This window comes from Macaca nemestrina, chromosome 3, assembly GCF_043159975.1.
Source record: "Macaca nemestrina isolate mMacNem1 chromosome 3, mMacNem.hap1, whole genome shotgun sequence".
Classification (NCBI taxonomy): Eukaryota; Metazoa; Chordata; class Mammalia; order Primates; family Cercopithecidae; genus Macaca; species Macaca nemestrina.
In genome coordinates, this window is record NC_092127.1 from 46,018,061 (window position 1) to 46,045,814 (window position 27,754).

At 36.6% G+C, this 27,754-nt stretch overlaps 1 protein-coding gene across 4 annotated transcripts in view; it reads right to left on the reverse strand.

Moving 5' to 3' along the window:
• Positions 1–10,264: 10,264 nt before the first annotated feature.
• Positions 10,265–27,754, reverse strand: part of LOC105493302 (GRB2 associated binding protein 1) — a 130,002-nt gene continuing 112,512 nt past the window's right edge. For 2 of the 4 annotated variants that reach the window (XM_011760845.3, XM_011760853.2), the window contains exons 8-13: positions 22,920–23,009; positions 21,226–21,319; positions 19,841–19,964; positions 18,843–19,004; positions 12,528–12,650; positions 10,265–11,370 (exon numbers count right to left, since the gene is read on the reverse strand). In XM_011760845.3, coding sequence (XP_011759147.1) covers positions 11,212–11,370; positions 12,528–12,650; positions 18,843–19,004; positions 19,841–19,964; positions 21,226–21,319; positions 22,920–23,009 — 752 coding nt within the window. In that variant the 3' untranslated portion in view covers positions 10,265–11,211. The remainder of the gene's footprint in view (positions 11,371–12,527; positions 12,651–18,842; positions 19,005–19,840; positions 19,965–21,225; positions 21,320–22,919; positions 23,010–27,754) is intronic. The other 2 variants (XM_011760852.3, XM_011760856.3) reach the window with 2 other exon arrangements.

The window sequence follows — 27,754 nt, forward strand, 5'->3', positions numbered from 1 at the left end:
TACTATTTTAAATGTATTTCTGATCGATTCTTTGATGCTATCAAAATTTCATATTCAAATTGTTATATACAAAAATTGATTTGTGTATGTTAACCTTATTTCTAACAACCTTTTACCTGTATATTTGTTTCAGCTTTCTACATACACAATCCTATTGTCTGTGGATAACAGCAGTTTTATTTTCTCCAATTCTTACAATTTTCCCTGCATAGGTCCTTCAGTACAATGCTGAATAGAAGTGGTGATAATGGATGTATTTGTCTTGTTCCAGGTCTCAAAGAGAAAGGTGTCAATATTTCACCATTAAGTGTGAGGTTTGCTGATAAATGTTTAAATATTCTTTTTTTCCCATAAATTTCCCTTTTATTTCATGTTGCTAAGAGTTGTTCTTTAAATCATGAATAGATGTTGAAGTTCATTGACAATTTTCTGCATCAATTGAGATCATCATGTGATTAATTCCCCTTTTTTATTGATAAGAACCTTGCATTCTTGATTTATCAGGATTTATTTTTTATTTCTTAAATATTTGGTAGAACTATTTGTTTCTTAAATGTTTGATAGAACCCATTGAGATGTTACCTAAGCTCAGAGTGTTCTTTGGAAAAAGGTTTTTAATTATAAAATTCATTTTAGCTGATATAGAACAATTCAAATTTTTTTTCAGTTTTAGTGAGTTGTCTTTTCTAGTGATTTGTTCATTTTATATAGTTTTCAAATACATTGGCCTAAGGTTGTCCATAATTTTTCTTGTTATCATTTTAATGTCTGCAGTATCTGTAGAGATATCCTGCTGTTTTAATCCTGTTAGTTGTATGCAAAAACAGGATTATACTCAAGTTATATAGTCTTAATTTTTACACCAATAGTCTTGAAGAACCATTCATGACATCAAATATTCTTTTATTGCAAGAGTTAACATTTTTTTCAAGTAGTAAAACCTATTTTCCAAATAAAATCTTAAACTTATCTTCCAGTGTACAAACAAAAACGTGAAGGTAGTGTAATTTAAACAAGGATAAGGTGGGACTGGATCTCTCAAATACTTGATCTACCTTTCTTTTTTGAGGTCTCCTCTGTTGGAAGGACATGCTTTTAAAAATTATTATTCTGTATTATAAATTGCTATATACATGTGTATGTACAACTTAATTGCCTCTCCATTGTTGGATAAGCCCCTGATTCATTGGAGACAATTTTTTTGTGATTAATTCTTTAATGCTAATTGCTTGAAATGTAATTGCTAGGTTAAAGGCTAACTACGGTTTCAAGACTTTAAAATCGTGTGTATAAACTGCTCTTTGAAAAAGTTGAGGCTGGGCGTGGTGGCTCACGCTTGTAATCCCAGCACTTTAGGAGGCTGAGGTGGGTGGATCACCTGAGGTTAGGAGTTTGAGACCAGCCTGGCCAACATGGTGAAATCCCATCTCTACTAAAAATACAAAATTAGCCAGGTGTGGTGGTGCATGCCTGTAATCTCAGCTACTTGGGAGGCTGAGGCAGGAGAATGGCTTGAACTTGGGAGGTGGAGATTGCAATAAGCCAAGATCACGCCACTGCACTCCAGCCTGGGCAACATTAGTAAAGTTCCATCTCAAAAAAAAAAATTAAAAATAAAAAAAAAATTAAAAAGTTGTACCAATTTATGCTCCTAGTGGTGTAGATGATAGTGTCCTATCACTCACATCTATATCAATATTGGATATTATCACTTAGTATTTCAAAATATTTGAAGGGATATTATGCAGTCTTTAAAAATAATTCAGATGCTTAACACCAGGAAAGCATTTATGATAATAGTTAATGCAAAAAGTAAAGTTCAACTGCACATTTAGGCAAAGGTAGGGAAGTAACACGGTTTGTGGGCATTTTTCTTGTTACTCTCCCAGATTGTCTTTAATTACAGTTTTACAACGTGAAAGTAGAAAAAAAAATTCAGAATGCAACAAGCTTGGCTCAAGAGAATTAATCCACGCTAGTAATTTTTAAACAACAGATAATTTAATGCAGATCAAAATCACACCACTCACTGGTAGGTATGAAGGCTCTTTAGGAAGGATTCTCAGAACAATGCTACAGAACTGCTAGACATGGGAACAATCAGGAATCTGGGTTTAGGAAACCACTGAACCAATGGTTGAAACCATAATACCTTCAGGATACAGTAATCTACCATGGCAAGTATTGGCTTCAAGCATACACCACTGCAGGAATTCCTTAGCAGGAATCTATTACTTCACATCCTAAATGCAAACTGTGAGATTTAATATTGATGCCTCACAGACTTCTGTCTCTCCACTGAACTCAGTTTCTGAGTTTAAGCAAGTATCACTGGTGAAAATTAATTACAAGCAGTGCCCTAGTTGCAAGGAAGTCTGGGAAATGTAGTTTTTATCTTTACAGCTTAAGTACAGGAGGGTACTCCAGAGAGAGGTTGATCAGCTGTTAAGCAACCCAATCTTCTACAGATGCTTTATTTCCGTGAGGATGATCAATAAAAGATTAATTGACTTATTGGTCTGACATGATGACAGATACGAAGATTGTTAAGGATTTTCTGTTTGCTGTACCTGATGTGTCCTCCACCCTTCTCTGCCTTCCCATGTGCCCTGGGAGACTGACTTCTATGTATTACATATTCTGGGTTCCCAGGCTCTCTGGCTGCTGGTTGGTTTTAGCCAATGGCAAGCTGTGAGAGAGGTACCCTGGTTTCTTCACTGCTGGTCAGCATTTGATAGCGTGTGTGTCCCTTTACCTAAGATTAAAGTGTCTGTTGGCAAACTGTCTCCACCTGCTACAGCTCTTGCTGGGTATAACAGCTTCCTCCACTTGCCTCCGTAGTTCTAGAAGTGGTAATGGCTTCTCACTGCTGCCAGTCACTTACCGTTGCTCAGGATTTTATTTTTTAAGAGCTGAGGTCATTTTGCTCTGTCACCAAGGCTAGAGTGCAGTGGTGTGATCATAGCTCACTGCAGCTTTGAACTCCTGGACTCACACAATCCTTCTGCTTCAGCCTCCTGAGTAGCTGGGACTATAGGCATGCACCACCACATGCAGATTACTCAGGGTTTTTAACCAATCCTTGTTGGTTCCCTTAACCTTACCAATGCAATAGTCCCTTCATTCAACTCTCCTCAATTACTCCTTTGAGTGGTGCCATCTTTTCCTGCTGGGAAAAGTTAACATAGCCAGGTAGATGAGACATAAACATAGCCACAAGCTCAGAGTGTGTCAATTTTTTGGAGATAGGGTCGTTAAAGAAGTAATTAAGGTAAAATTATTCATTTTACCTAATCTAGTATGACTGATGTCTTTATAATGAGAGAGCAGAATCAGGGGTGTCAACACAGAAAAAAAGACCATCTGAGGACACAGTGAGAAGATGGCTATCTACAAGTGAAGAGACCTCAGAAGAAATCAAATCAACCCAGCCTTGATGCTTGACTTCTAGCCACCTGACCTGTGATAAATTTGTAGTATGAGGACTACATATGTATTATATCGAACAGCAACTGTTCAATAGTTTTATAAGAACACACAGTGAAACCCACAGACCTAGGTTTAGAACTGCCTCCTGACTTCTTGTGGCCTACTCTTTCCATGCTTTGGGTTATTGTTCTGACATTTTCAAAGGTCTTCCAGCCTTGGCCTCATCTCTCAACTCTTAATTCTGCCTTTGTGACAGCTAGCATCTTTGTGACAGCTAGCTCCCAGTGATCCTTGCTTCCTGGATTCATACCCTTGCAAGTCTCCTCCCACAATGAATAAAGGAGTGAACTGTAAAACCCTTTACTGCACAGCAGAGATGACAGTGTGTGACCTCTAAGGCTAGGTCATTTGTTTGGTCTCTGGGATCACTAGCTTTGGGGGAAGCCAGCTACAAGGATACTCAAGCAGCTCTGTGAAAGTGCTACGGGAAGTGCTACAAGGATACTCAAGCAGCTCTGTGAAGTAGCCACAGGAAGAGGAACAAAGGCTCCCAGCAACAGGCGGCACCAACTTGCCAGCCATGTGAGTAAACCACCTGAGGCAGATCTTTCAGCCCTAGATAACTCCAGTCACAGCTGACTTAACTGTAATTTCAGTAGAGGCTCTGGACCAAAACTGTTTGGCCAAGACACTCCTAAATTTCTGACCATGGAAACTATGAGAATAGATGACTTTTTAAAGTCACTACATTCTGATTATACAGCATAACTGATACAATATCTCATAAGCCTCCACCCAATACATAGTTCTCCATATTCTGCTTTTGTCTTTTTCTTTACCTCTTCTCATGAAACCAACCAACAGCAAGCTAACCTTCTTGCAAATCCTCCAATGTCCAGCTCAATCTCCATCTTTATGAAGGTTTTCTTGACTATAGAACTTTTTCTTTGGTAGCTCATAGTTGGTACCTCAGAAATAATTACTTACTGTCGTGTATTATTTTTTCACACATATTTGTAAAGATAAAGATGAGGTAGATTTATTTCATGTTTCCCAAAGCACCTTGAATAATTCAACATGTGTAGCAGCTACCTTAGTGAAATGACTAAATTATTAATAAACCACCATCAAGTAGAAACAAAATTTGGGACAACAGTACTTTCTTCTTAGTCTGACTTCCAAAATTACTGTTTTGTCTAAGGACTGGAATAAGCAACTTTCAAATGCAGTGTTTTAACAAGGCTGACTAAAAAACAGCTTTAGAGGTACACAGGGTAATATGTTTTACAAACAAAATGGAAATTTAAAGCAGGGAAAACTAAATAAATGTGTAGGGTCATAGCATGTGACAAAGGTGAAGAGGTGAAGACTACATCCCAGTGTTACAAGTGAAATTCTGTCCTTAATAGTATCCTGTACCCTATGTGAGGAGAATCCAATAATCTGTGTTCTTCTTAGAATACTGTTTTCCATCATTGGAGGTGTTGATTTGATGGTTCCTAGAAGATAAAAAGTTATGGCCAGAAGTGGAAACATGGTTCACTGTCGGTAAATGGCTTCTAAAGAAACTTTTGGAGCAGACTGCTAATACATTGCAAATTAAACTTCAAAACCATTGCTTGGTATGAGAGGCACACAGATTAATGATTCAATGTTTATCAGTCATGTTTCTCCAGAAAAACAGAACCAATAAGATACACTATCTGTAAGATATCTATATATTCTTATATACCTATATGTTTTATATGTGTGTTTGAAGATATACACACACACACAGACACACACACGGGGGAGACAGAGAGAGAGAGAGAGAGAATTAGTTTTAAGAAAGGCTCCAGGATTGTAGGAACTGGCAAGTCTGAAATTGGTAGCGTAGGCCAGCAGACTGGATCAGGTAAGAGGTGATGATGGAGTCTTCAGTTCAAAATCTACAAGGCAGGTAGGCCAGCAGGATGGAAACTCAGGCAGGATTAATTTGTTATGATCTTGAGGCTGAATTACTACTTTTGGAAACCTTGGCTTTTGCTCTTAAGGCCTTTAGCTGATTGAATGAGGTTCAACAACATTATGGATGAGAATCTGCTTTACCTGAAATCAACTGATTGTAAATGTTAATCACATCTACAAAATATATTCACAGCAACATCTAGGCTAGTGTTTGACCAAACACATGGGTGCCATAGCCTCACCAAGTTGACACATAGTATTAACCATCACAATACCATATCTGATAAAGTGGGCTTTTTTGGGTATTATTTGATTTTAATTTTTAAATTTCCTATACCACTGTATGTCCCCCGCACAAAGTACTCCAAATGTTCCAAGCACCACATGGAACACAAAATCAGAGGAGACAGTTAAGTGTTAATCACCACCAATAACCGTAAGGAATAGTAATAAAATCTTTTCTAATGAAGTATAGAAACATCTTAGAAACTTAATTTTCTGTAGGTGTTCCTTTATTTTATCAAAAATAGTTATTTTGTATAATTTAAAATCAGGAATCTAAGGGGACATGTTACCCAATCACAGTAGTTAATAAAATGCCTCCCATTACAGACTCAGCTTTTTAAACATTCAATAATATTCACAGAACTGGCAAGTTAGTCTCCAAAAAATTCTAATAGAAACTGCAACTCAAAAAGTGTGTCTATATCAGAGATGGTGTTAACTTCCTCAAAGAAGTTACATGCAAATACCCAGGAGTCTCATGGTTTAGAAGGTGATAGACATATGAGAAAATAATCTTGGGCCGGGCGCGGTGGCTCAAGCCTGTAATCCCAGCACTTTGGGAGGCCGAGACGGGCGGATCACGAGGTCAGGAGATCGAGACCATCCTGGCTAACACCGTGAAACCCCGTCTCTACTAAAAATACAAAAAACTAGCCGCGCGAGGTGGCGGGCGCCTGTAGTCCCAGCTACTCCGGAGGCTGAGTCAGGAGAATGGCCTAAACCCGGGAGGCGGAGCTTGCAGTGAGCTGAGATCCGGCCACTGCACTCCAGCCCAGGCTACAGAGCAAGACTCCGTCTCAAAAAAAAAAAAAAAAAAAAAAAAAAAAGAGAAAATAATCTTGAAGAAGAAAGCCTCACCCTACCCAAACTTCCCAAATATGATTCAGTGACAGTCAGAGTTGCAAGTGGGCTGGGTGGGCTGAATGGACCAAAGTGCTGACTTACAGCAATTGTTGGGATTTTATAAAGTACTGGAGACATTTGAAACTCTCACAGAAATGAAAAATCCCAGCCAGTTAATAAACAGAATCATTTCCCAAGTTATATTTTACATATAAAACCTAGTTTCTGAAGATAAAGGTTGCATGCTGGCCCTTATTTATTTGGCCTTTTACTCAATAACATGCTGGCAGCACTGGCTGGCTGGAGGAGTAACAGGGCATGTGCATGTGGCAACAGAGTTTTTCTGGGGAGCTTTTCCTATTTAGTTAGAGAGGATCATGACTTGTGTTTCAACATGATTTAGTGAGATCTTTATTGCAGAAAATGAGTGACATACAGAGGTGGGACTGGGAAGCACAGTTAATGGCAGAATTGGGTTTTTGATGCAGACAAAGACTCTAAGGAAGGATTGGAAATACAAATTTAAATGTCCTTATCAGTTCACAATCTTAGTATCCAAATTGTCTATTTAAGGTCTTGAAACCAAATTGTTTGAAAAGTTTTATTTGGTAGCAGAAAAGATCTACAATGGACCTTTACAAAAGATGATGAGCAAGAGGGAAGAAATAAATTTATACATATGATTTTGTTGTCAAAATTTGGGATGATCATCAGTAATCAAGAACTTACATAAAACCACATCTTTTTAAGTAAAGGAAGTAGAAGTTATGTTAATACCTTGACCAATCAGTTTGCTGAAACTCTGTTAACAGAGATTACACTGAACCGGAATAAAATTAAGTCTATAGAAGACAAATTAAATTATTTTTAACTGTAGTAATGCATAAACTATTTAGACAGATTAAAAACAACTATCTCAACCTGACAATTGATTTCTATCATATCAAGTCCATGATGTCTACAATATTCATTTATACCATGGCTTCTCATAGTTCAGTTTTTAAAATTATATATATATAAATGTGCATGTAACATCAGATGTTATTGACAGTAGTTGTTACCACAGAACGTACGTATCTTTCTCACTGTGTGCACCCACTTAATTTGTTCCTATGTCCAATCCCTGTCATGGACCTGATTGCTTACCTGACAGTGGAGGAGGAGACCTACCAGAATGATCCGAAGACAGAAACAGGAAGGATCAGCCCACCTCAGCATTATTAGAGGGCCAAAGGCTCTGTAGTGAAAGTAGTAATACCAACACTTTCAACGGGCTAAAAAAAGAGGCACTAGGAGTGTTTGTGAACACCCAAGAATTATGATCAGTATCTACAGCATAGTGTGTAGGCATAAAGTAGTTAATATTTTAACAAAATATAAAAATACTGTTTTCTCTAAAGGGGGAAGCAGACAATTCCCCATAAGTAGAAAAAGAAAAACACTGGTGTTCAATTTCCGGTTTAAATGCATTTATGAAGGAAGACTATAATCCCCATTAATTAAATATAAAAGAGTCCAGCAGAAATTATGACCTTAATGTACAAGTAAAGTAATATTTCTATATCAAATTAAATTTAGTCTATGATTAAATACAATGCTATATATACACACACATACAGACACACTCATAGTACCTTTATGGAATTCTCTAAAATGCTCACAGTAACTTATATAGTATTGATAATGATAAAGATGTATAAACTGAAGTGTAGATTTAAAAAATCTTTTACATCTTACTAAATGATATCTTCAATGGGTTAAACAGCTTTTTCAAGTTTGAATTTTAATGTTTGAAAGCAGAACTGTGCTTTGGTATTCAAACCTTCAAAAAATCTTACAATTTTTCAAAATAAGGAATTAAGGTAAAGAACTCTAATGTGGAAGAAAGATTTCCAATCTCCAACATCGTAACTGTCACATGGTGAACCAGTGGTTTTTAGCCCATTCCTGGCCAAAGTGTAGCTTCTTGGAGGTGAGTTAAAAGGGTTTGATTCAAATTTAGTTTTTATACTTACATATTTTAAAACTTAATAAAAATGCACATTCTGATGTGTTACATACCCTACTTTACCATACTGGAGACTGCTTATGTATTAACTTGCACTACCAGGATAATTATCTTTGTATAGATCTTGAATAACTTTAGCTATCTCTAATTAAAAAATTTCCTGAGATGTATGTTTAAAACCTATTATTTTTGCTTACATTTGTGTGAATCAAAATTTTCTTGATTAAGTATACATATAAAATAGGGCACAGCTATAAATTGGCTGCTGGTTTCATCAACTATGTATAACTCCACATTTGTGTTAATTCAGAATCTTATTATGCTTAGTAATGAGCCAAAATGAATAAGCATAATGTGAACCTAAAATACATTTATATTGATAAAATTGAGTTTTCAGGCTTTATGTATTGGGGTTATACATAAAATTTCATCTAAAGAAGATTCTAGTGCTAAAAACTTTTGGAAAATACTGCTCTGTAAGAAACTTTTAATTTAATTCTTGAATACAATGTTCAATGCGATTTAGTTTTCTAAAGCAAACTGCCTTTCTAATACATCACCATCTAAAAATTATTCAGAATGAAAAATTTTCTGAAAATCAGAGTGCTACAGATCTTCAAATATGGTGACTTGTAAAAAGTCAATGATAAATTAGACTAAAAACATTCATAAGTGCTTTAGACCCTTCTGATAGGCAGCTGTAAAGATTTTTATTTTTGAATGAATCATGTACTTATTATTGTGTTTTAAGTCTTAAATATATTCATCCTCCAAGTAACAGCATTTAGTATCTTTACACATTAGCTGTATCATGTGTTTTGATAGTTTAGGCACATTTCAGTGATTTTAGATTTTATTTTGTGGTTTCATTATAAAACAGCTTGCACACCAAACTCAATCTTGTTTATTTAAAAATCCACCTAAAAATTCACTTCTGGGTTTTAGTTTTTGTTTAAAAAGAAGCAAATATTTAAAAAATTAATGTTAAAGCAAATATAATTCATTTTTATATTGTCTACAATTCATCTTGTTATGAACATTTTTAGTTTGTGGATTGGGAAAATAAACCTATTACAGTGATTAGGCACAGTACTATGGCCAATGGGCCAGAAATCAGGGCACATCTGTGTACTCAGGCAACAGTTAGAGGTCTGAATGGAGGGAATCATGCCTCAACTGTGGGCACTCCTTTCTCTATGCCCCCTCCAAAAATTGTTGTAAGTCTCAAATCAGTACATGAGATTGTATGTAACTTGGTTAAAAAACAACTATATGTGCTTTCTAAATTATGTTGGAAAGCCAAGACAGATGAATATAATTGTAGCCTCACTATAACTTGTGGTCTTAATATCTATGTCACAGGACCATGTTATAGGTGAGACAGAATTATACCATCCCTCTGGTGGTTTCCGAAATCTGGTTGGAAGGAGTCCATGGCTAACATTTCACATTGTAGCAAGGCTCCAATATTTCTTGAATTGGGGCAGTGAATATAAATCACAGTACAAAATCTGTAATTCTTTTAGTGGAAAAGCAACCGGTGCTACATATAAGAATCACTTATATAACATCTATTTTTTTTTTAAAAAATGCAGATATAAAATATTAATTGCATAGGGATTTAAATATAAGGCCAAGAAGAATATTAAGTAAAAAAATCATAGAAAGGGCACTATGGTGTCAAGACAGAATTTCATAGAGTAATAAATCTGAATTACTATCTAATTAAAAATCACAGTATGTTGCTGTAACTAACAGTGAATGTCAACTGCTTTATTAATTCCAAACTGAAAACCAATATTAGGACTAACAAGAACACAACCAAAGCTCATTGTCTAAACCTGATCAGTGTATTAGCACATCACTGCCTGGTACGTACCTGATTAGTTACATAATCTACCTTTTGCAAATAACACTTAATACATGTTAACAAGTGTAAGAGCACATCATCACTGCATGCCATCAATGATTTGCAGGCTTCCTTGGTAGTGTAATTATTCAGTCTTTCAAAGGTGCAAGATCCCACCCGGCGGAATCTTCACTCAATGAACCAAAAACACTGTAATTAACAAAATATAACAAAGTTCCACCATTAAAAACTAAACATACATTAACCAGAGAACTAGGTCCTGACACCAGTACATACATTATCCTCAGCATTTTGGAAGGCAACAAATGATGAGTCCAAGTATAAGCTAATGGTTATCACCTGAAGCTTCAGTTAGAAAGTTAACTTGTGAATCTACCTCTCATTTTAATGTTGTTAGACTGTAGTTTAAACAGCAATTTCCAAATCTAAAAGTAGCTTAGTTGACTTAGTATTGTTATATAAAGTAATGTGACAACAAACAAGAACTCCCAAAGGAATTATGGTAAGGTACACTGGGAATACCTGAAACAATGTTTTAGATGAAAAAGTGCATAAATACAGTAATACTACGAGTGTGTTAACTATGGAACAAACGTTTCTCTGGGAGCTAAACAATACTATTTTCCCACATTATTTACATGTTATGAATTGTTCAGATACCACAAAGCACCACTTAAGTCTAAATTGCTTGATTATGTCAGAAAGGTCCTTTGACTTCAACTCTTTCATTTGAGGATCTACCTACAGTAGAAGTGTGAAGTCATTCTTCAAAAGGGATTTATCTTTACAATTCAGTTTTCTTTTGTTCAGAAATGGCAAGGCAATATTTTCATTTCACACTCTTTGCTGGCGTTTCTGATTCTGTGGACTGTCTCCCATCTGTCCAGGCTTCCCGGGTACTCTTTAGGGCCAAGGTCTTCTGTTGGTCAACAACAACATAATCCACTCTCTCATCTGCTACACTGCTGCCTGAGCCACTGCTCTTTTGCTAAAACACAAAGAAAAAACAAAAAATCCAACATATAAAGGAGTGTTTCTGAGTACAACTCAGTCTTAAAACACAAACACACATGCACTGCGAATACTTTTTTTTTTTTTGGAGAAGGAGTTTTGATCTTGTTGCCCAGGCTGGAGTGCAATGGCGTGATCTCAGCTCACTGCAACCTCCGCCTCGTGGGTTCAAGCAATTTTCCTGTCTCAGCCTCCTGAGTAGCTGGGATTACAGGCATGTGCCACCATGCCCGGCTAATTTTGCATTTTTAGTAGAGACAGGGTTTCACCATATTGGTCAGGCTGGTCTCAAACTCCTGACCTTATGATCAATATTTCCCTAGAAGTGTCCTTTCACCTTCCTTTCAGGTGGAGGGAAAATTATTGCAGAAGGAAAGTCAGAAATAGTAAGGAATGATAAGCTGGTAAACATGTAGGAAAATGTAAATAAACATTGTTATATAATAAGAGCAGTAATAATACTATCTAATTTGTGGGTTTAACAAAAAAGATAACATTAAAATTTTGGACAAAAATAGCACATAATTTGAACATTTTAAGGAGAGTAAAGACACTATACCGGTTAACATTAGAATTAAATTATGGACGCAGTGGCTTCCGCCTGTAATCCCAGCACTTTGGAGGGCTGAGGTGGGTGGATCACTTGAGGTCAGGAGTTAGAGACCATCCTGACCAACATGGTGAAACTGTGTCTCTACTAAAAATACAAAAATTAGCCAGGAGTGGTGGTGCACATCTGTAATCTCAGCTATTTGGGAGGCTGAGGCAGAAGAATCATTTGGACCTGCGAAGCGGAGGTTGCAGTGAGCCAAGATCACACTACTGCATTCCAGCCTAGGCAACAGAGCAAGACTCTGTCTCAGAAAAAAAAAAAACAAAAAAGAATTTGTTAAATAACTATTTCAATAGTAACCACTAAAAGAGTAGAAAGTATAAAATTTCTAACTGTCAGAAAGGAAAAAAAAAATCACTCTCCATAACTATGTTATTTGTGGTTTACGAGACAGCATCAAGTAGCAGACCAGACTAAATTTATATTAAACATAACTTAATAAAATCATCCCAAAGGCGATAATTCTTCAGGTTTGAAGTGTGAACTGTATACACAGAAGAGGCACGTCACATGTCACTCACCTTACGTGGTGGTGTGGATTTCCCAGAATCCAAGTCGAGATCTAGGTATTCCACCTGTTTGTCTCCTTTGGGCTTGATCATAGGGCTGCTTCCTCCATCAAGACTGTTACTGCCAAAGAGATTCTGAAAGTATTAGACAACAAAATCAACGGTCAGACATTCACCAGACATACCACTCATACTGTTGGACATCTACGGAAGCCTAAATCTTTGCTTTCAAGAGGACATAGCTTAAAAAGTTAAACAACCTTTTAGGATAGAAAGAAAATAAGTAATATTTAAAAAACTGATTAAAGCCTAGCTTAGAGCAAGCTAAACGTAGTTTCAAAAGTTAAACTTGGTTCACACTAAGATTGAGACATCAAGAGATAGTTTGCTATGATAACCCAACTTGAACATTATTAAAATTATATCTGTACTCAATTATGTGTTTACAGGATCTTTATATTCCTTGCTTTCAAATTAAATTTTTAAAAAACTTTCTGCATTTTATTTAAAGGCTTTCACACTAAACTTTGTTTGACTCCATTGGCTAAGTCTATTTTGTTTCAATCATCTGGATTTTTTACCACTTAATTTCCTTAGCCTGATCTTTTCCTTCCTGAAAGGCATACATTTTAAAGTACATATTTAAGAGAGAAGGAAAATTATTACCTAAGGAAGGCCTGAGATACAAGAAGAAGTGATAAAGAAGCCGCTAAACATGCAGAAAAACGTAAATAAGCATAGTTTATATAATAAGAGCACTAATAATACTAACTTGTGGGTTTAAAAAGAATTAAAATTTTGGACAAAAATAGTGCTAAGATTTTAAAGAGAGTAGAGTGAAGACAACTCTGGAATTTGTAAATAACCATTTCAGATGATTTGTACAGTAGGACTACTCTCTAAAAAAAAGGTAAAGAAGGTGGGAAGATAGATGACAGCAATAAACAACAGGAACAAAAAACTTGAGGCAGAAAAATGAAAGATCAATGCTAAATAGAAAAAGCTGGCATGAACCTAAGTCCCTATATATTCCCTCCACTCTAATTACAACAGGGTTCTATTATACATGTGCTCAAACAAGTGACTTGTTTCCATGCCTTACTCCTTTTAACCCAATCTAGAAATGTTCTTGGCTTCTCATATGCAAGACTGTATTTCTCATTAGGGATTTTCATCCTTGTGCACTGTTGATATTAATGCTTATATATTATCTCATACTTTTGAAGAAAACCATAATGATTTAACAAAGTTAAAAATTTGTACATGTTATGATGAATAAAACAATTTGAAAACTGCATACATCTGGTGGTTCTGTTGATTCTTTTTATGTTGCTACTTCATTTCTTTTTGCTTAGGTTAAACAGAAAAAACTGTGCCTTAGGGAAAAGACACTTCTAGGGAAATATTGACACTATTCCCTCATTTTGTAGCAAGGCTGCTAATAGCTGGTATGGAACCTTTTTGCAAATTATTAAAAGGTGGTGCTTGCACTGGGGTGACACAGCTCTGTGCTGTGGGCGAGTGCAGCGTGGTGAGCAGCACATAGCCTGAATTTCATATAATCAGGTATGCAGTATGTTTATGCAGTAAACAACCTGCACAACTAAATGTAATGTTCCTATTTGAAGAAACAGATTTTTTAAACCAAATGTATCAATTACTGCAAATAAAACATTAAAAAAAATACAGAAAACGGCTAGGCGCGGTGGCTCAGGCCTGTAATCCCAGCACTTTGGGAGGCTGAGGCGGGGGGGACCACCTGAGGTCAGGAGTTCGAGACCAGCCTGGCCAACATGGTGAAACCCCATCTTTACTAAAAACTACAAAAATTAGCTGGGTGTGGTGGTGGGCGCCTGTAATCCCAGCTACTTGGGAGGTTGAGACAGGCTAATCATTTGAACCCGGGAGGTGGAGGTTGCAGTGAGCCAAGATCGCGCCACTGCATTCCAGCCTGGGCAACAGGGAAACTCTGTCTGAAAAAAACAAAAAATCAAAAATAACATGTAGAACACAAAAAATGTAAGCAAGTTTTGGTCCTCAATATAAATAGCAATCCCTCCCTTTTTTCTAATTCATGGAGAAACCGAAATCATCATGAAATTTTTTACCTGAATGACTCTATACATCATTGTCACATAAAATCAGCCATGAGCGTGTGGAAAATTCTATATTCAAATGTGATCAATGAAAGACCCATAACCTCCATTTCTCTGATTAGAAATATCTAGAAGTGTTCACAGTATTACAAGGCTATAAAAGAAATGTATGCATTCAAAAGACCTGCATGCATTATACCAGTAAGCTGCTCCTAAACAGAATTTCTCAGGGTGGCTAGTTAACCTATTTTATGTCTGCTATTACTAGAACTGAACATTTTTCCATCTTTAAGTATTGTTAACATTTGTGTGTCTACAAGGAAGTCTATTTGCTCTTGATTTAATCTCCAGTGGGAACAGCCTGTCTGTATTCTAGCCTTTCACCCAGTATTTTCCCAAAACAGTTTAGAGAAACTCTAAGATTCTACAAGGTATTATAAGTGTTCTTTGAATTAAATAACAAACAAGTAGTGCTAGATTTTTTTTTTTTTTTTTTTTGAGGTGGACTCTTGCTTTGTCGCCTGGGCTGGAGGGCAGTGGCTTGATCTTGGCTCACTGCAATCTCTGCCTTGTGGGCTCAAGCAATTCTCCTGCCTCAGCCTCCTAACTGGGATTACAGGCGTCTGCCACCACACCTGGCTAATTTTTGTATTTTTAGTAAAGACGGGGTTTCACCAGGTTGGCCAGGCTGGTCTCACACTACTAACCTCAGGTGATCCGCTTCGGCTTCCTAAAGTGCTGGGATTACAGGTGTGAGCCACCACACGTGGCCTAGATTTTTAAAAAATTATGTGAAATCATTTAACATATTTTTGTTATTATCACATAACAATATGTCTGCCTTTAGTTATGGTTTACCATCATTTGAATTTCAGGTGTCACATTCAGAATTCACTTGATAATGCATGAGTTTTGATCCAAAATTAAAGAAGTTTGTTAAATATTTGCTATAATTCTCATATTCTTTTCTAAGGGAGAGTTGAATGGACTATGATGAGTCCTTGTATTTGGCAGCATGAGGAGATGGAATTGGCACTGTTGACTTTTCTGTTGTACTTGGTAGATAGGTATGTCCTCCTGGGTCATTTGTGCTTTTTTCTAATACATAGGACCTAAGTACTTCAGAAATTCATCACAGGCCAGGTGCAGTGGCTCACGCCTGTAATCCCAGCACTTTGGGAAGCCAAGGCAGGCAGATCATTTGAGGTCAGGAGTTTGAGACCATCCTGGGCAACATGATGAAACACTATCTCTATCAAAAACACAAAAATTAGTCGGGAGTGGTGGCGCAAACCTGTCATCCCAGCTACTCAGGAGGCTGAGTCAGGAGAACTGTTTAAAACCCAGGAGGTGGAGGCTGCAGAGAGCTGAGATCACGCCACTGCATTCCAGCCTAGGTGACAGAACGAGAATCTGTCTCCGAAAAAAAAAAAAAAAAAAAAGAAATTCACCACATTGTGTTTATTTAGACACCTCTACTGGTGACAAGTAAAAGTACCTTTGTGGCTTAATGGCATTAGGTGTAAAAAAAAAAAAAAAAAAAAAAAAAAAAGGCCAGGCGTGGTGGCTCAAGCCTGTAATCCCAGCACTTTGAGAGGATGAGGCGGGCGGATCACGAAGTCAGGAGATCGAGCCCATCCTGCAGTGAGCTGAGATCCGGCCACTGCACTCCAGCCTGGGCGACAGAGCGAGACTCCATCTCAAAAAAAAAAAAAAAAAATTGTATTTTGATTTCCTTTGATTTCTGATTGTAATATTCTTCTTTTTCATCTTTTCCCTTCATCTAATACTTACCCATGACAAATCACATTTTTAAACTTTCCTATTATATGGGCCTTTCCAAAATTTTTATGGCTATTTACTATTTTGGGCAAAAAGACACAGTCTTTAGTACCTCCGAAAATACTCTAACTACTTTACAATAAAAAAAACAGTTCACTTAACTACCCAAAGTTGGAAATAGGTGACAATATCTACTCTGACCGAGAATTTAGGATCTAGGGTTTTACTAGAGTCAACTTACTATACTGAGGAAAACTAATTAACTTAAATAATAATAAATTGAAAAGTAGTGAATACAAAAGCAAAAGTCAATAAAAATTACCCTGCCTTGAAAAATCAGTGAAAATATTATTGATATATTGATTATATTATTTTCGAATACTTTTTTCTTTTCTTTTTTATTATTATACTTTAAGTTCTAGGGTACATGTGCATAACGTGCAGGTTTGTTACATATGTATACTTGTGCCATGTTGGCGTGCTGCACCCATCAACTCATCAGCACCCATCAACTCGTCATTTACATCAGGTATAACTCCCAATGCAATCCTTCCCCCCCCGCCCCCTCCCCATGATAGGCCCCGGTGTATGATGTTCCCCTTCCCGAGTCCGAGTGATCTCATTGTTCAGTTCCCACCTATGAGTGAGAACATGCGGTGTTTGGTTTTCTGTTCTTGTGATAGTTTGCTGAGAATGATGGTTTCCAGCTGTATCCGTGTCCCTACAAAGACCACAAACTCATCCTTTTTTATGGCTGCATAGTATTCCATGGTGTATATGTGCCACATTTTCTTAATCCAGTCTGTCACTGATGGACATTTGGGTTGATTCCAAGTCTTTGCTATTGTGAATAGTGCCGCAATAAACATACGTGTGCATGTGTCTTTATAGCAGCATGATTTATAATCCTTTGGGTATATACCCAGTAATGGGATGGCTGGGTCATATGGTACTTCTAGTTCTAGATCCTTGACCAAAACAGCATGGTACTGGTACCAAAACAGAGATATAGACCAATGGAACAGAACAGAGTCCTCAGAAATAATACCACACATCTACAGCCATCTGATCTTTGACAAACCTCAGAAAAACAAGAAATGGGGAAAGGATTCCCTATTTAATAAATGGTGCTGGGAAAACTGGCTAGCCATAAGTAGAAAGCTAAAACTGGATCCTTTCCTTACTCCTTATACGAAAATTAATTCAAGATGGATTAGAGACTTAAATGTTAGACCTAATACCATAAAAACCCTAGAAGAAAACCTAGGTAATACCATTCAGGACATAGGCATGGGCAAGGACTTCATGTCTAAAACACCAAAAGCAATGGCAACAAAAGTCAAAATTGACAAATGGGATCTAATTAAACTAAAGAGCTTCTGCACAGCAAAAGAAACTACCATCAGAGTGAACAGGCAACCTGGGAGAAAATTTTTGCAATCTACTCATCTGACAAAGGGCTAATATCCAGAACCTATAAAGAACTCAAACAAATTTACAAGAAAAAAATAAACAACCCCATCAAAAAGTGGGCAAAGGATATGAACAGACAGTTCTCAAAAGAAGACATTCATACAGCCAACAGACACATGAAAAAATGCTCATCATCACTGGCCATCAGAGAAATGCAAATCAAAACCACAATGAGATACCATCTCACACCAGTTAGAATGGCAATCATTAAAAAGTCAGGAAACAACAGGTGCTGGAGAGGATGTAGAGAAATAGGAACACTTTTACACTGTTGGTGGGATTGTAAACTAGTTCAACCATTATGGAAAACAGTATGGCGATTCCTCAAGGATATTTTTGAACACTTTATACATTTGATATTTAAAAAATTTTTATAGACGAGGTCTCACTATGTTGCCCAGGCTAGGTGTGAACTCCTAGGCTCAACAGATCCTCTTGCTTCAGTCTCCTGGGTAGCTGGGACTACAGGTGCATGCCATTGTGCCTGGCTAAGATTTGGTAATATTTTAAAGTCAAGTAATTTAAGCACAAAATCAAGTTGTTCATATCACTTAATTATGTTTCCTGACAACATATAGTTGTAAGAAACCTGGTTCTGCCTAAAGTCTATAAAGGATGAAAAACCAATTCATTGATAGAATTGGGCTTTCTATTTTATACCTCTAAATAGGGCTATTTTAAATAATATAAGGCCACTAAAATGTTACTCATTCCAAATTTTGACATTAGGTATTTGCTTATCCTGGTAGATATGGCCTGACTGTCCCTCAATACCTGCTCTCCCTGCTCCCATATGCATGGGATTTTCAGGTGGGCTCACTGTTCCTCGGATCTAAGGCCATGTTTTCTAGCTCCTTTGTGTCTCAGTGTGGCCACACAGGCTAAGTTCTGGTTAATGGTTTGTATACAGCAGTTTCGAGGAACTGTCCTTATGAGGCAGTTGGGCTGTACCCTTCTTTTTCTCCCTTTCCTCCACCTGGAGTTGGCATGTGGCTCTGTTGGCTGGAGCGTCATCTTGTCCAATGAGCATATGTGCCACACCGAAGGAAAGCAGACCAGAGAGCTGGAAAAGGTCTGAATCCCTGAAGACTCTATGGAACAGAGCTGCCACAACAGCCTTGGATTGATTCTCTCCAGACTTTTCCATGAGAAAGAAAGAAAATTCTCTCTTGAGTCACGAATATTTATTCTCTTTTATTCAGAGGGAAATTTAATCCTAACAGATATACTTATCTACTAAAATACAAATAACAAAGCAAACATTAAATCTGACTTAAGGAAAAGCTAAAGCCAAATATTTTTTAAAACTAAAATTGGTTTGTATTCTTAAACATTTGAAGTATTTTCTGGCAACTACCTGATTTCTGAGGAACAAAATGCTCACTACCATTAGAAAATGCTCATGCTTTATGATAGTATAGCCAACTAAACATGTTATGTTTATAAGAGGTCTTCTTTAATCTTTACACCTATCTAAGGGTATATTACTTATTTATAAGACCATTTCACCACTAGAGTGCTGTGACACGGCCTTAGAGAACTGTATTATAAAATGCTGCCAGTGTATTTTCTTGAAGAGTATCAAAAATCAAGTATCTCTTATATGAGATATAACTGAAAACTTTATTTTTTTTCTATTAGACATGGGGTGACATGTTGCCCAGGCTAGCCTCAAACCGCTGGACTCAAGGACTCAAGTGATCCTCCCACCTCAGCCTCCCAAACAGCTGAAACTACAGGGTTGTGCTGCTGTGCCAGGCAACTTTTTTTTTTAAACTCATTTACAGTTTACTTTCACCTTTTATTGTTTTTAGAGTTTATGACATTATTTTTAATAAGCTTTTAAAAAGTTGTCTTTTATTGCTTTTTCTTAAGTATATAAAGATATGAGGATAAAATTTATAGACAGAACAGTTCTAGCTTGAATGACTGAAAAGGGCTGCTCAGAAAAGGAGAAGTTAAAACTTTACATACTGGGTCTTCACTGGACAGGTTTGGGTTCATGGGAACATAATTCTCTTCACTGTCATGTGAGTCACTGCTTGAAGTTGTGCTATGCACTGAATCCGGTCGGGGGGACATGGGAAACCTAGAAGAGCTAATTACAGAAACATGTTATCACAAACATAAGCCTTGACAATAATACCTAAAATTATTCCCCAAATAAAAATGATAGTCTGCATTCTTTCAGAAATATTCCCTTATGTTTACAATCATTCATTGTACAAATTTATAATGACATAATTTTTGTGCACAAACACATAACTAATATTTATAACTGTTTTATAAAAGTGTATTTTGGACAGCAAAATATTTTGTGTAAAACAAGTCCCCCCCCCCCCAAAAATACCCACTACCAGTGACTTGGTGATAAATAGAAAGTTACAGATATAAAACGGAAGACAAGAATTTCTATTTTTAAAAAAACTATATATAATATATAATACATAATATATAATATACATAATATATATATACACACACATGTAAAACATGAACATATGTTCAACGTAGGTTTGTAACTTCATAAATTCCTCTCATTTTCTTATATACATTTAAATAAGTCTTGGTGGCCAGGAGCGGTGGCTCAAGCCTGTAATCCCAGCACTTTGGGAGGCCGAGACGAGTGGATCACGAGGTCAGGAGATCGAGATCATCCTGGCTAACCCAGTGAAACCCCATCTCTACTAAAAAATACAAAAAACTGGTCGGGCGAGGTGGCGGGCGCCTGTAGTCCCAGCTACTCGGGAGGCTGAGGCAGGAGAATGGCGTAAACCCGGGAGGCGGAGCTTGCAGTGAGCTGAGATCCTGCCACTGCACTCCAGCCTGGGCGACAGAGCGAGACTCTGTCTCAAAAAAAAAAAAAAAAAAAAAAAGTGGCAAATAAGTCTCGGTTACATAATCTCCACAAGAGACGACCACATTTTCAAGATTAGTAATCCTCAGAAATGTTTGGTTTCATAAACCTTTTATACTCTTAAAAATTATTGAGAATCCCAAGAAATTTTTGTTTACATGAGTTGTACCTATTCATTTTGCCGTATTAGAAATGAGAATAGACTATTTTTTAAAACACAAGTAGTACACAAATACACACATTCTATTGGGTGTCACAATGATATCATCACTTATCATGTAACCTCTGGAAAACTCCACTGTACACTCAGTAGGAGAATAAATACAGCAAATAACATCTTAATATATTAATGAAAATGGTTTTGACTTCACAGAACCCCTTAAAAGGGGGCTCTTCAGATCATCCATTGAGAACCACTATTCTAGATATTTTCCAGGATAATGAACAATTCTAGATAGTCACATTATTCATACAAACTACATATTTTAGACAAAGGACTTACTCTCGAGCAAAACTCCTAGTGATGGGAGATCTAACTGGGGCTTGTAATTCTTCCCATTCTGGCAAAGGTTTTATTTCTAAAGGTGCTGGCTTGACTGAAAAAAAAAAAAAAAAAGAGAGAAAAAGAGATTTTTAGTGTACAGAACTTTGGAAAACAAACAAGATTTTCTCTCTGTAACTCTATATTTGATAGAGCAAACCTAAGACCACCTAGTTACACATATGAAATGAGGTTCATGAATGTTACATGATTTGCCCAAGGTTACATAGCTAAGTAATTAGTGGTAAAAGCTAAATCAAATGTTTCATGATTGTTACCTCAAAGCCTAAACCTCTATTACAACATGTTGCCTAAGTACATGTTTTATGAATATAAACTAAATGAGATGAAGAAAGAGTAATGTGACCCAGTTTCTCTATGGTTGCTTTATACATTTCATTATTTGATAAATTATTTCACCAATTTCATACTCAATAAGGAAATTTAATCATGTAAAATCATTCCTATTCTTCAATACTGAAGTATATAACTATATATATAAAATGATGCATAGAAACTATTAAAAACAAAACTTTGTTAAAACCCCAAACCAAAAAAATGTTCAAATCTTTTAAAATAATTCATGTCCAGTCTGGAAACAAACAAAACGAAACAATATTTATATCTTTAGATCCAAACTCTACTCTGAAAAAAGGCCACAATTATTTTACTTCAAATTGTTAGTGTAATTTAACCAACAAATCTCTTCCTAAATTATATACAATTAAGTAAATGCTAATAATAATTTTCATTTATAAGTGATCTTTATTTACCTCACATTGCAGTAGACAATTAAACCAGTATATACCAGAGTTCTCAGCCATTTTCTTAAAGTCAAAACTGAGATTTTTTCAGAAATTTATGGAGTGAGCAAAAGAACTAAAACAATACTATTTAATACTAGATATTTTAGGAGACTACCTAAACATATTAGGTAAATATTTCAGTTATGTTTCATTCTGCCACTCTTAACAAAAAATTTCATCTTTCCAGATTTATTTATAGTCTTTGCCCATGTATATTCAATTTTAATCAATTATGGCATAATTACCATTACACTATAAAATGAATGGTCATTTTAAAGGACCATACACATTGAGGCTCATAAGTATTTTGTCAACTCATATATAATGAAGACCAAATTAACTTATTAAATTTTAGCTAAAACCATTTTGCTTGTCTATATTCTTAAAATAGACAGATACAGAATATTCTGCTGACTGAAAGTATTTCTTTAACTGTTAATGTTTTACTTTTTGACACCCAAAGGCTAATAGCAGTTTAGCTGTTAGATTTTAAATAATGGCACAATTAATCCATGGAAATGATTCTTCTGTGTCAGAACAGAATACATATACATAAAGACAGAAGACAACAGAAAATCACAAACAGTTCACAAATTTAAAGGATAAAATGTTGTCTAAAAAGTTAAAAGAATAATGCAAAAGGAGAAGTCTGAATATCATATATTATCAAATATTTAACATGCTGTTGTTAATGGCATACATGGGAAGCATTCATTTTAGAAATAATGTGCTGGAAAGTTCTATTTACAACAGCAATAGTATTTAAGGTTCTTCTTTTAGAAAAAAAAAAAGAACATTACAAAATAAATTCCCAATGCCCCATACCACATGCGGTGCTAAAGTACATACCCTTTCTTCTTGTAGCAAAGTCACCTATGGTTTGTGAATCAGTTCGCTCTAAACCATGGGGTTTGAGTCTTAAAATTTTAGGACTTTGACCTAATTGGTAAAAAGAAGACTCTCTTAATATAATGTTATTTATTAATTGGAAAATGGATTCTGTAAAAAATGCAACAGAGCCCTGTGCAAAAATGTTACATCTAAAAGCATGAACAAAAGTTTGTTGTGGAGAATATTTCAGTCTTGCTACATAAAATTCATGCTCATGCTCAGCACAACGGAAAAGAGGAATTTACATGCAACGATGTAAGCAGCAAGGAGGTATAAAAGATGGTAGGATTTTAGTGCGATAATCAGCCTGGTTAGTTGTTATCTTCATTTGGGGGAACAGAGGGAAAATATGTGCCATGTTAGTTTTTCTTCTAACATGTCTTAGAAAACTGGATCAAATAAAAAATTTGTAGAATACCCTAGTCAGATCTCAATTACATCTTTCTTTTCTTTGAAATCTGGTGTCTCATATGAAAGCCTGAAGGCCTATGTCCTTGTAATATTACTTTTCTAATTTGGTAGAGATGTTTTTAAAACCTTAATCTTTTCCTGCACCTCCTAACCAAGATTCTTCTAGAGAAGCAAGTGGCCACTACTATATTTACTAATCTAAAACCAATAAAAGACCAACATTTCTTTCCTCTGGATACTAACTGGTTGCCCAATGGCTTCATCTGCAAGAATTAGATGTTTAGATTCTGGTTATACTGATTGCCTAGCTTCAGTTTAATTAAGTATATGAAAGCATAAATTCAGTTACCATCGTCTTCCTTTCATTTAATGTCTGCCACATAAAAGCACTGCTGAAAAGCCTATGAAAGGCATCTTTCCCATTAGAAGCCTGGATGCCAGAGTTGCAATATCATTTGAATCAGTGATTTAAGCTACTCCATTATTAGTGGCACTAAATTTTCTTTTTTCTTGGAATTTACAAAGTTGAGTTGACATCTATTAGGTGGCAGAATCAGAATTTGCTGGTTAAATGCTGATATCTAGCACCTTACCTACCGAAATCTCAAAGCTTCTTAAAATATAATTCTGTAGAGGTTATAAAAAATAAAAATTTCCTAACCAATTTTCTAAGTTAGACAATACATTCAGTTTATTCAGAAATGAGGCAGCCTGATTTTAAAAGGTAAATACTAAAATTTTGGGCAAGATTCACGCCCTACCCCTAAAACTCCCTAACCCAGGGCCCACAGCGGTAGGACCCTTTTCTAAAGCAAAGGAAGATGACAACTTTTTTTTTTTTTTGAGAGGGAGTCTCGCTCTGTCTCCCAGGCTGGAGTGCAGTGGTGCCATCTGGATCTCGGCTTATTGCAAGCTCCGCCTCCTGGGTTCACTCCATTCTCCTGCCTTAGCCTCCTGAGTAGCTGGGACTACAGGCGCCTGCCACCTCGTCTGGCTAATTTTTTGTATTTTTAGTAGAGACGGGGTTTCACCGTGTCAGCCAGGATGGTCTCGATCTCCTGACCTCGTGATCCGCCTGCCTCAGCCTCCCAAAGTGCTGTGATTACAGGCGTGAGCCACCGCGTCCGGCTACAATGACTTTTTAAACTCCCCCAAATAGTGTGCTACCCTTAAAACAAAACAAAACAAAACAGAGGCAGAGGGTAAGTCTTAGTACTAAAATAATATGATTATTTTGGAGTGAAAGGCCCTTACAAATCTAGTTTCTTCATTTTATGAATGAGATTCACCCAAAGAAAGGGGTTAAGTGATTTGTTCAGGTTACACTTTAACCGGAGGCAGAGTTAAGACTTCCTCTAGCCTGCCACTTGCTGGTGTGGCACTCCTGTTCTATACCACATTGTCTTACCTTTCCAGACCTTTAGGGATACAGAGAATCTTAGGAAATTCAGCTGGATACTATGTTGGAGCTGCTTGGAGTTCAGTTTTGAACTCTCCATTGTGGCTGACTCTGTGCTACACAGTCACAAACTAAGGAACCCAAGCAGAGGAAAGAAGAAATGTGCTCATTCCTACACTTATGTCTATCTACTCTGGATTTACAGATGTGGCTTGGGGGGATGTCAACGTGAATGCCACAGAGAGTTGACACATCAGTGATGTCAAGTTTAATTACAAAATGCTCTTAGAACTACTTTTGGTTTGCTGGTCTTGACCTAATATGTGAGACACACTCCTCCTTTTCTGAAGGATCTGTTTTCATTAGCTCTGCAGCTCCCTCCTGACTTTTTTCACCATAGTTATCTCCCAGTGGTCACTCTTTGTGTTTCTCAGCTTTGTGCCCCCAGTATCTTATCTATGTTTGTGGTTAAATAATCAAGGTCACATGACTGCTAAATCTTACCAAGTTATGGTTTCTCACCTTTTTCTCTAGTTCTACCTTCCAACTGCCTGACAGGTCACCTCCAATTATCCTTCTGAAGCTGAAACTAATTGTTTCTCCTCCAAACCAATGCCATTTTCCACCTCCAATGCCCTTAGTAATGACACCATTTCCTGGATCCTTAGGTACAAATTCTCAGAGATATGTAGTCCATCCCCTTTGAGCATCTGCATTTGGTCTCAAAATGCTAATAATTTCCCAATATGACAACAAAAAGAGCTTTTAAAATGGGAAGGACTGAAATGGAAGGAGCAGGGAGTCAAGGTCAATGAGAAAGTTACCCGAGCCTGTGTGAATGCTGGTGTGATGACTATAATCCAGAATGCTCACGGCCTATGAAAAATATCATGGAGGGTCTTTTAAAATATATTTCTAGAGGAAGAGAAACAAGGCAAGAACAAACGTGTTTGGGAAAAAAAAACTAATAATAATAGATTAAAAAAAAAAAAAGCGAGAGAAACTCAACTCCTATCTTGCTTTAGTCTTCTCTAGCTAGGAGAATGATTTTCAAACTGAAAAGGACAGAAGAAAGATAGCAGCCATTAAAGGTCCATTAAGTGAGAAAGGTGTGTGAAAGTTGATTATACAAATTGGGTCATTCTTGTTGTAGCCAACTAAATTAGGGTTGAGGGGCGAGGCGGGAAGCACTCAGGGCACAGGGCAACTGATCCAAGAATTAGCGAGACGGGCGGATCACGAGGTCAGGAGATTGAGATCATCCTGGCTAACACGGTGAAACTCCGTCTCTACTAAAAAATACAAAAAAAAAAAAAAAAAACTAGCCGGGCGAGGTGGTGGGCACCTGTAGTCCCAGCTACTCAGGAGGCTGAGGCAGGAGAATGGCGTAAACCTGGGAGGCGGAGCTTGCAGTGAGCTGAGATCCGGCCACTGCACTCCAGCCTGGGCGACAGAGCGAGACTCCGTCTCAAAAAATAAAAATAAAATAAATAAAATAAAACATTTCCACAACCCCTGGTGCTGAAACGGCCTGCTGCAACCCTAAGACCGGTTTTATGTAGCGGCTGCTGCATATGACTTGCCATGACTCTAAAACTGGTTTCACCTACCACCATCATTCACCAATCAGATCTTGCCAGCTCCCAAGAAATTCTCTAGTGCCAGTGAGCTTTCTTTTAAAACAATACGTAAGATTTCTCTTTCTAATAAAACTCCCAACCTCCTCCTTGTTCTTCAGACATAACAAAGACCACTTTGTCTGTGTATCTCAAATTGCAGTCTTGCTTCCCAAATAAAATGTTAAAGATTCATCTGTATATTTTTATTCTGACTTCAACAAGTGCAACATAGTATCCAGCAACTTTAGAGTGTTCTATTCAATGAATTACATTTCAAGATAGCACTGATTTTACAGACAAGAACACAGAATACATATAACTTATTTGGAGAAGTCATGGAGAATATGGAAATGCCACAAGAATAAACTACGGATGTGTTTACATCACATTCTTCCCTTGAATTGTGCTCTGCTCTGGCTAGACCATTCTCTATTTCTCATGTACATCTTTAAAATTTCAGCCCTTTTCTACATTCTTTCACTATCAATATCCATCACTGCTTTATCAATCAGTGACTTTAATTTCTACACAAAGCTCAAGTTAGAACACATTCTCTAAGACTGCCCAGAGAAATGCCATTACACTTAGTTATCAATCATGAACATTTATTGAGAAGTTATTAGGTATTAGACATGCTAACACCTCTTAACAACCACATCGGGAAGGTACAATTTAAAAGAGATTTTAGTAATTGTATTACCACGCTGGTTGGGGCTTATAGAACTTAAGTAACTTGCCCAGAGTCACACAGATGATGACTGGTAGAGCCAGAATTTAAATCCTGTGCATCTACAGAGAGGGTTCATGTTCTTAGTCCCATATCCTTATTTCAAACCTACAGTCTTTACTATAGTTACTCTTAGAAGAGTATTTGTATCGCTTTGCTTTTGTATACAGTAAGTTATCTCAACTAAATTTTAAGTACTTCCAACATTAGAGATGTAAAATCGTTACATTTCTCTGAAGGGTTTACCTTCATGACCAGTAATTTCCTCTTGGTGACAGTGAAAACATATATAAAATGTAAGTGATTGTAATGATGAAGATAATGTGGACTAAGTAATTTTTAAAGATGTCGTATGTTCCAAGGAGACTCGTATGAGTCAAAATCAGATGCATGAAATCAGTAAGCCTTTCACTCAAGTTCTTCCTCATCTCCATTACCTTTTTTTCTGGGGTGGGTACTAAAAGGATACTCCTTTTCTAGGGTATTCCTTGGTTTTCTTAATAGAACAATATGATATAATCATATAGAGATTTTTAAAAATGCATTTATAAAATTTACATGTATTTTCTACTCTGTGCAAAGCTTAAGGTTAATTTTAGGGCAGAAGCTACAATGTGGAAATGTTGCACTGAATTGT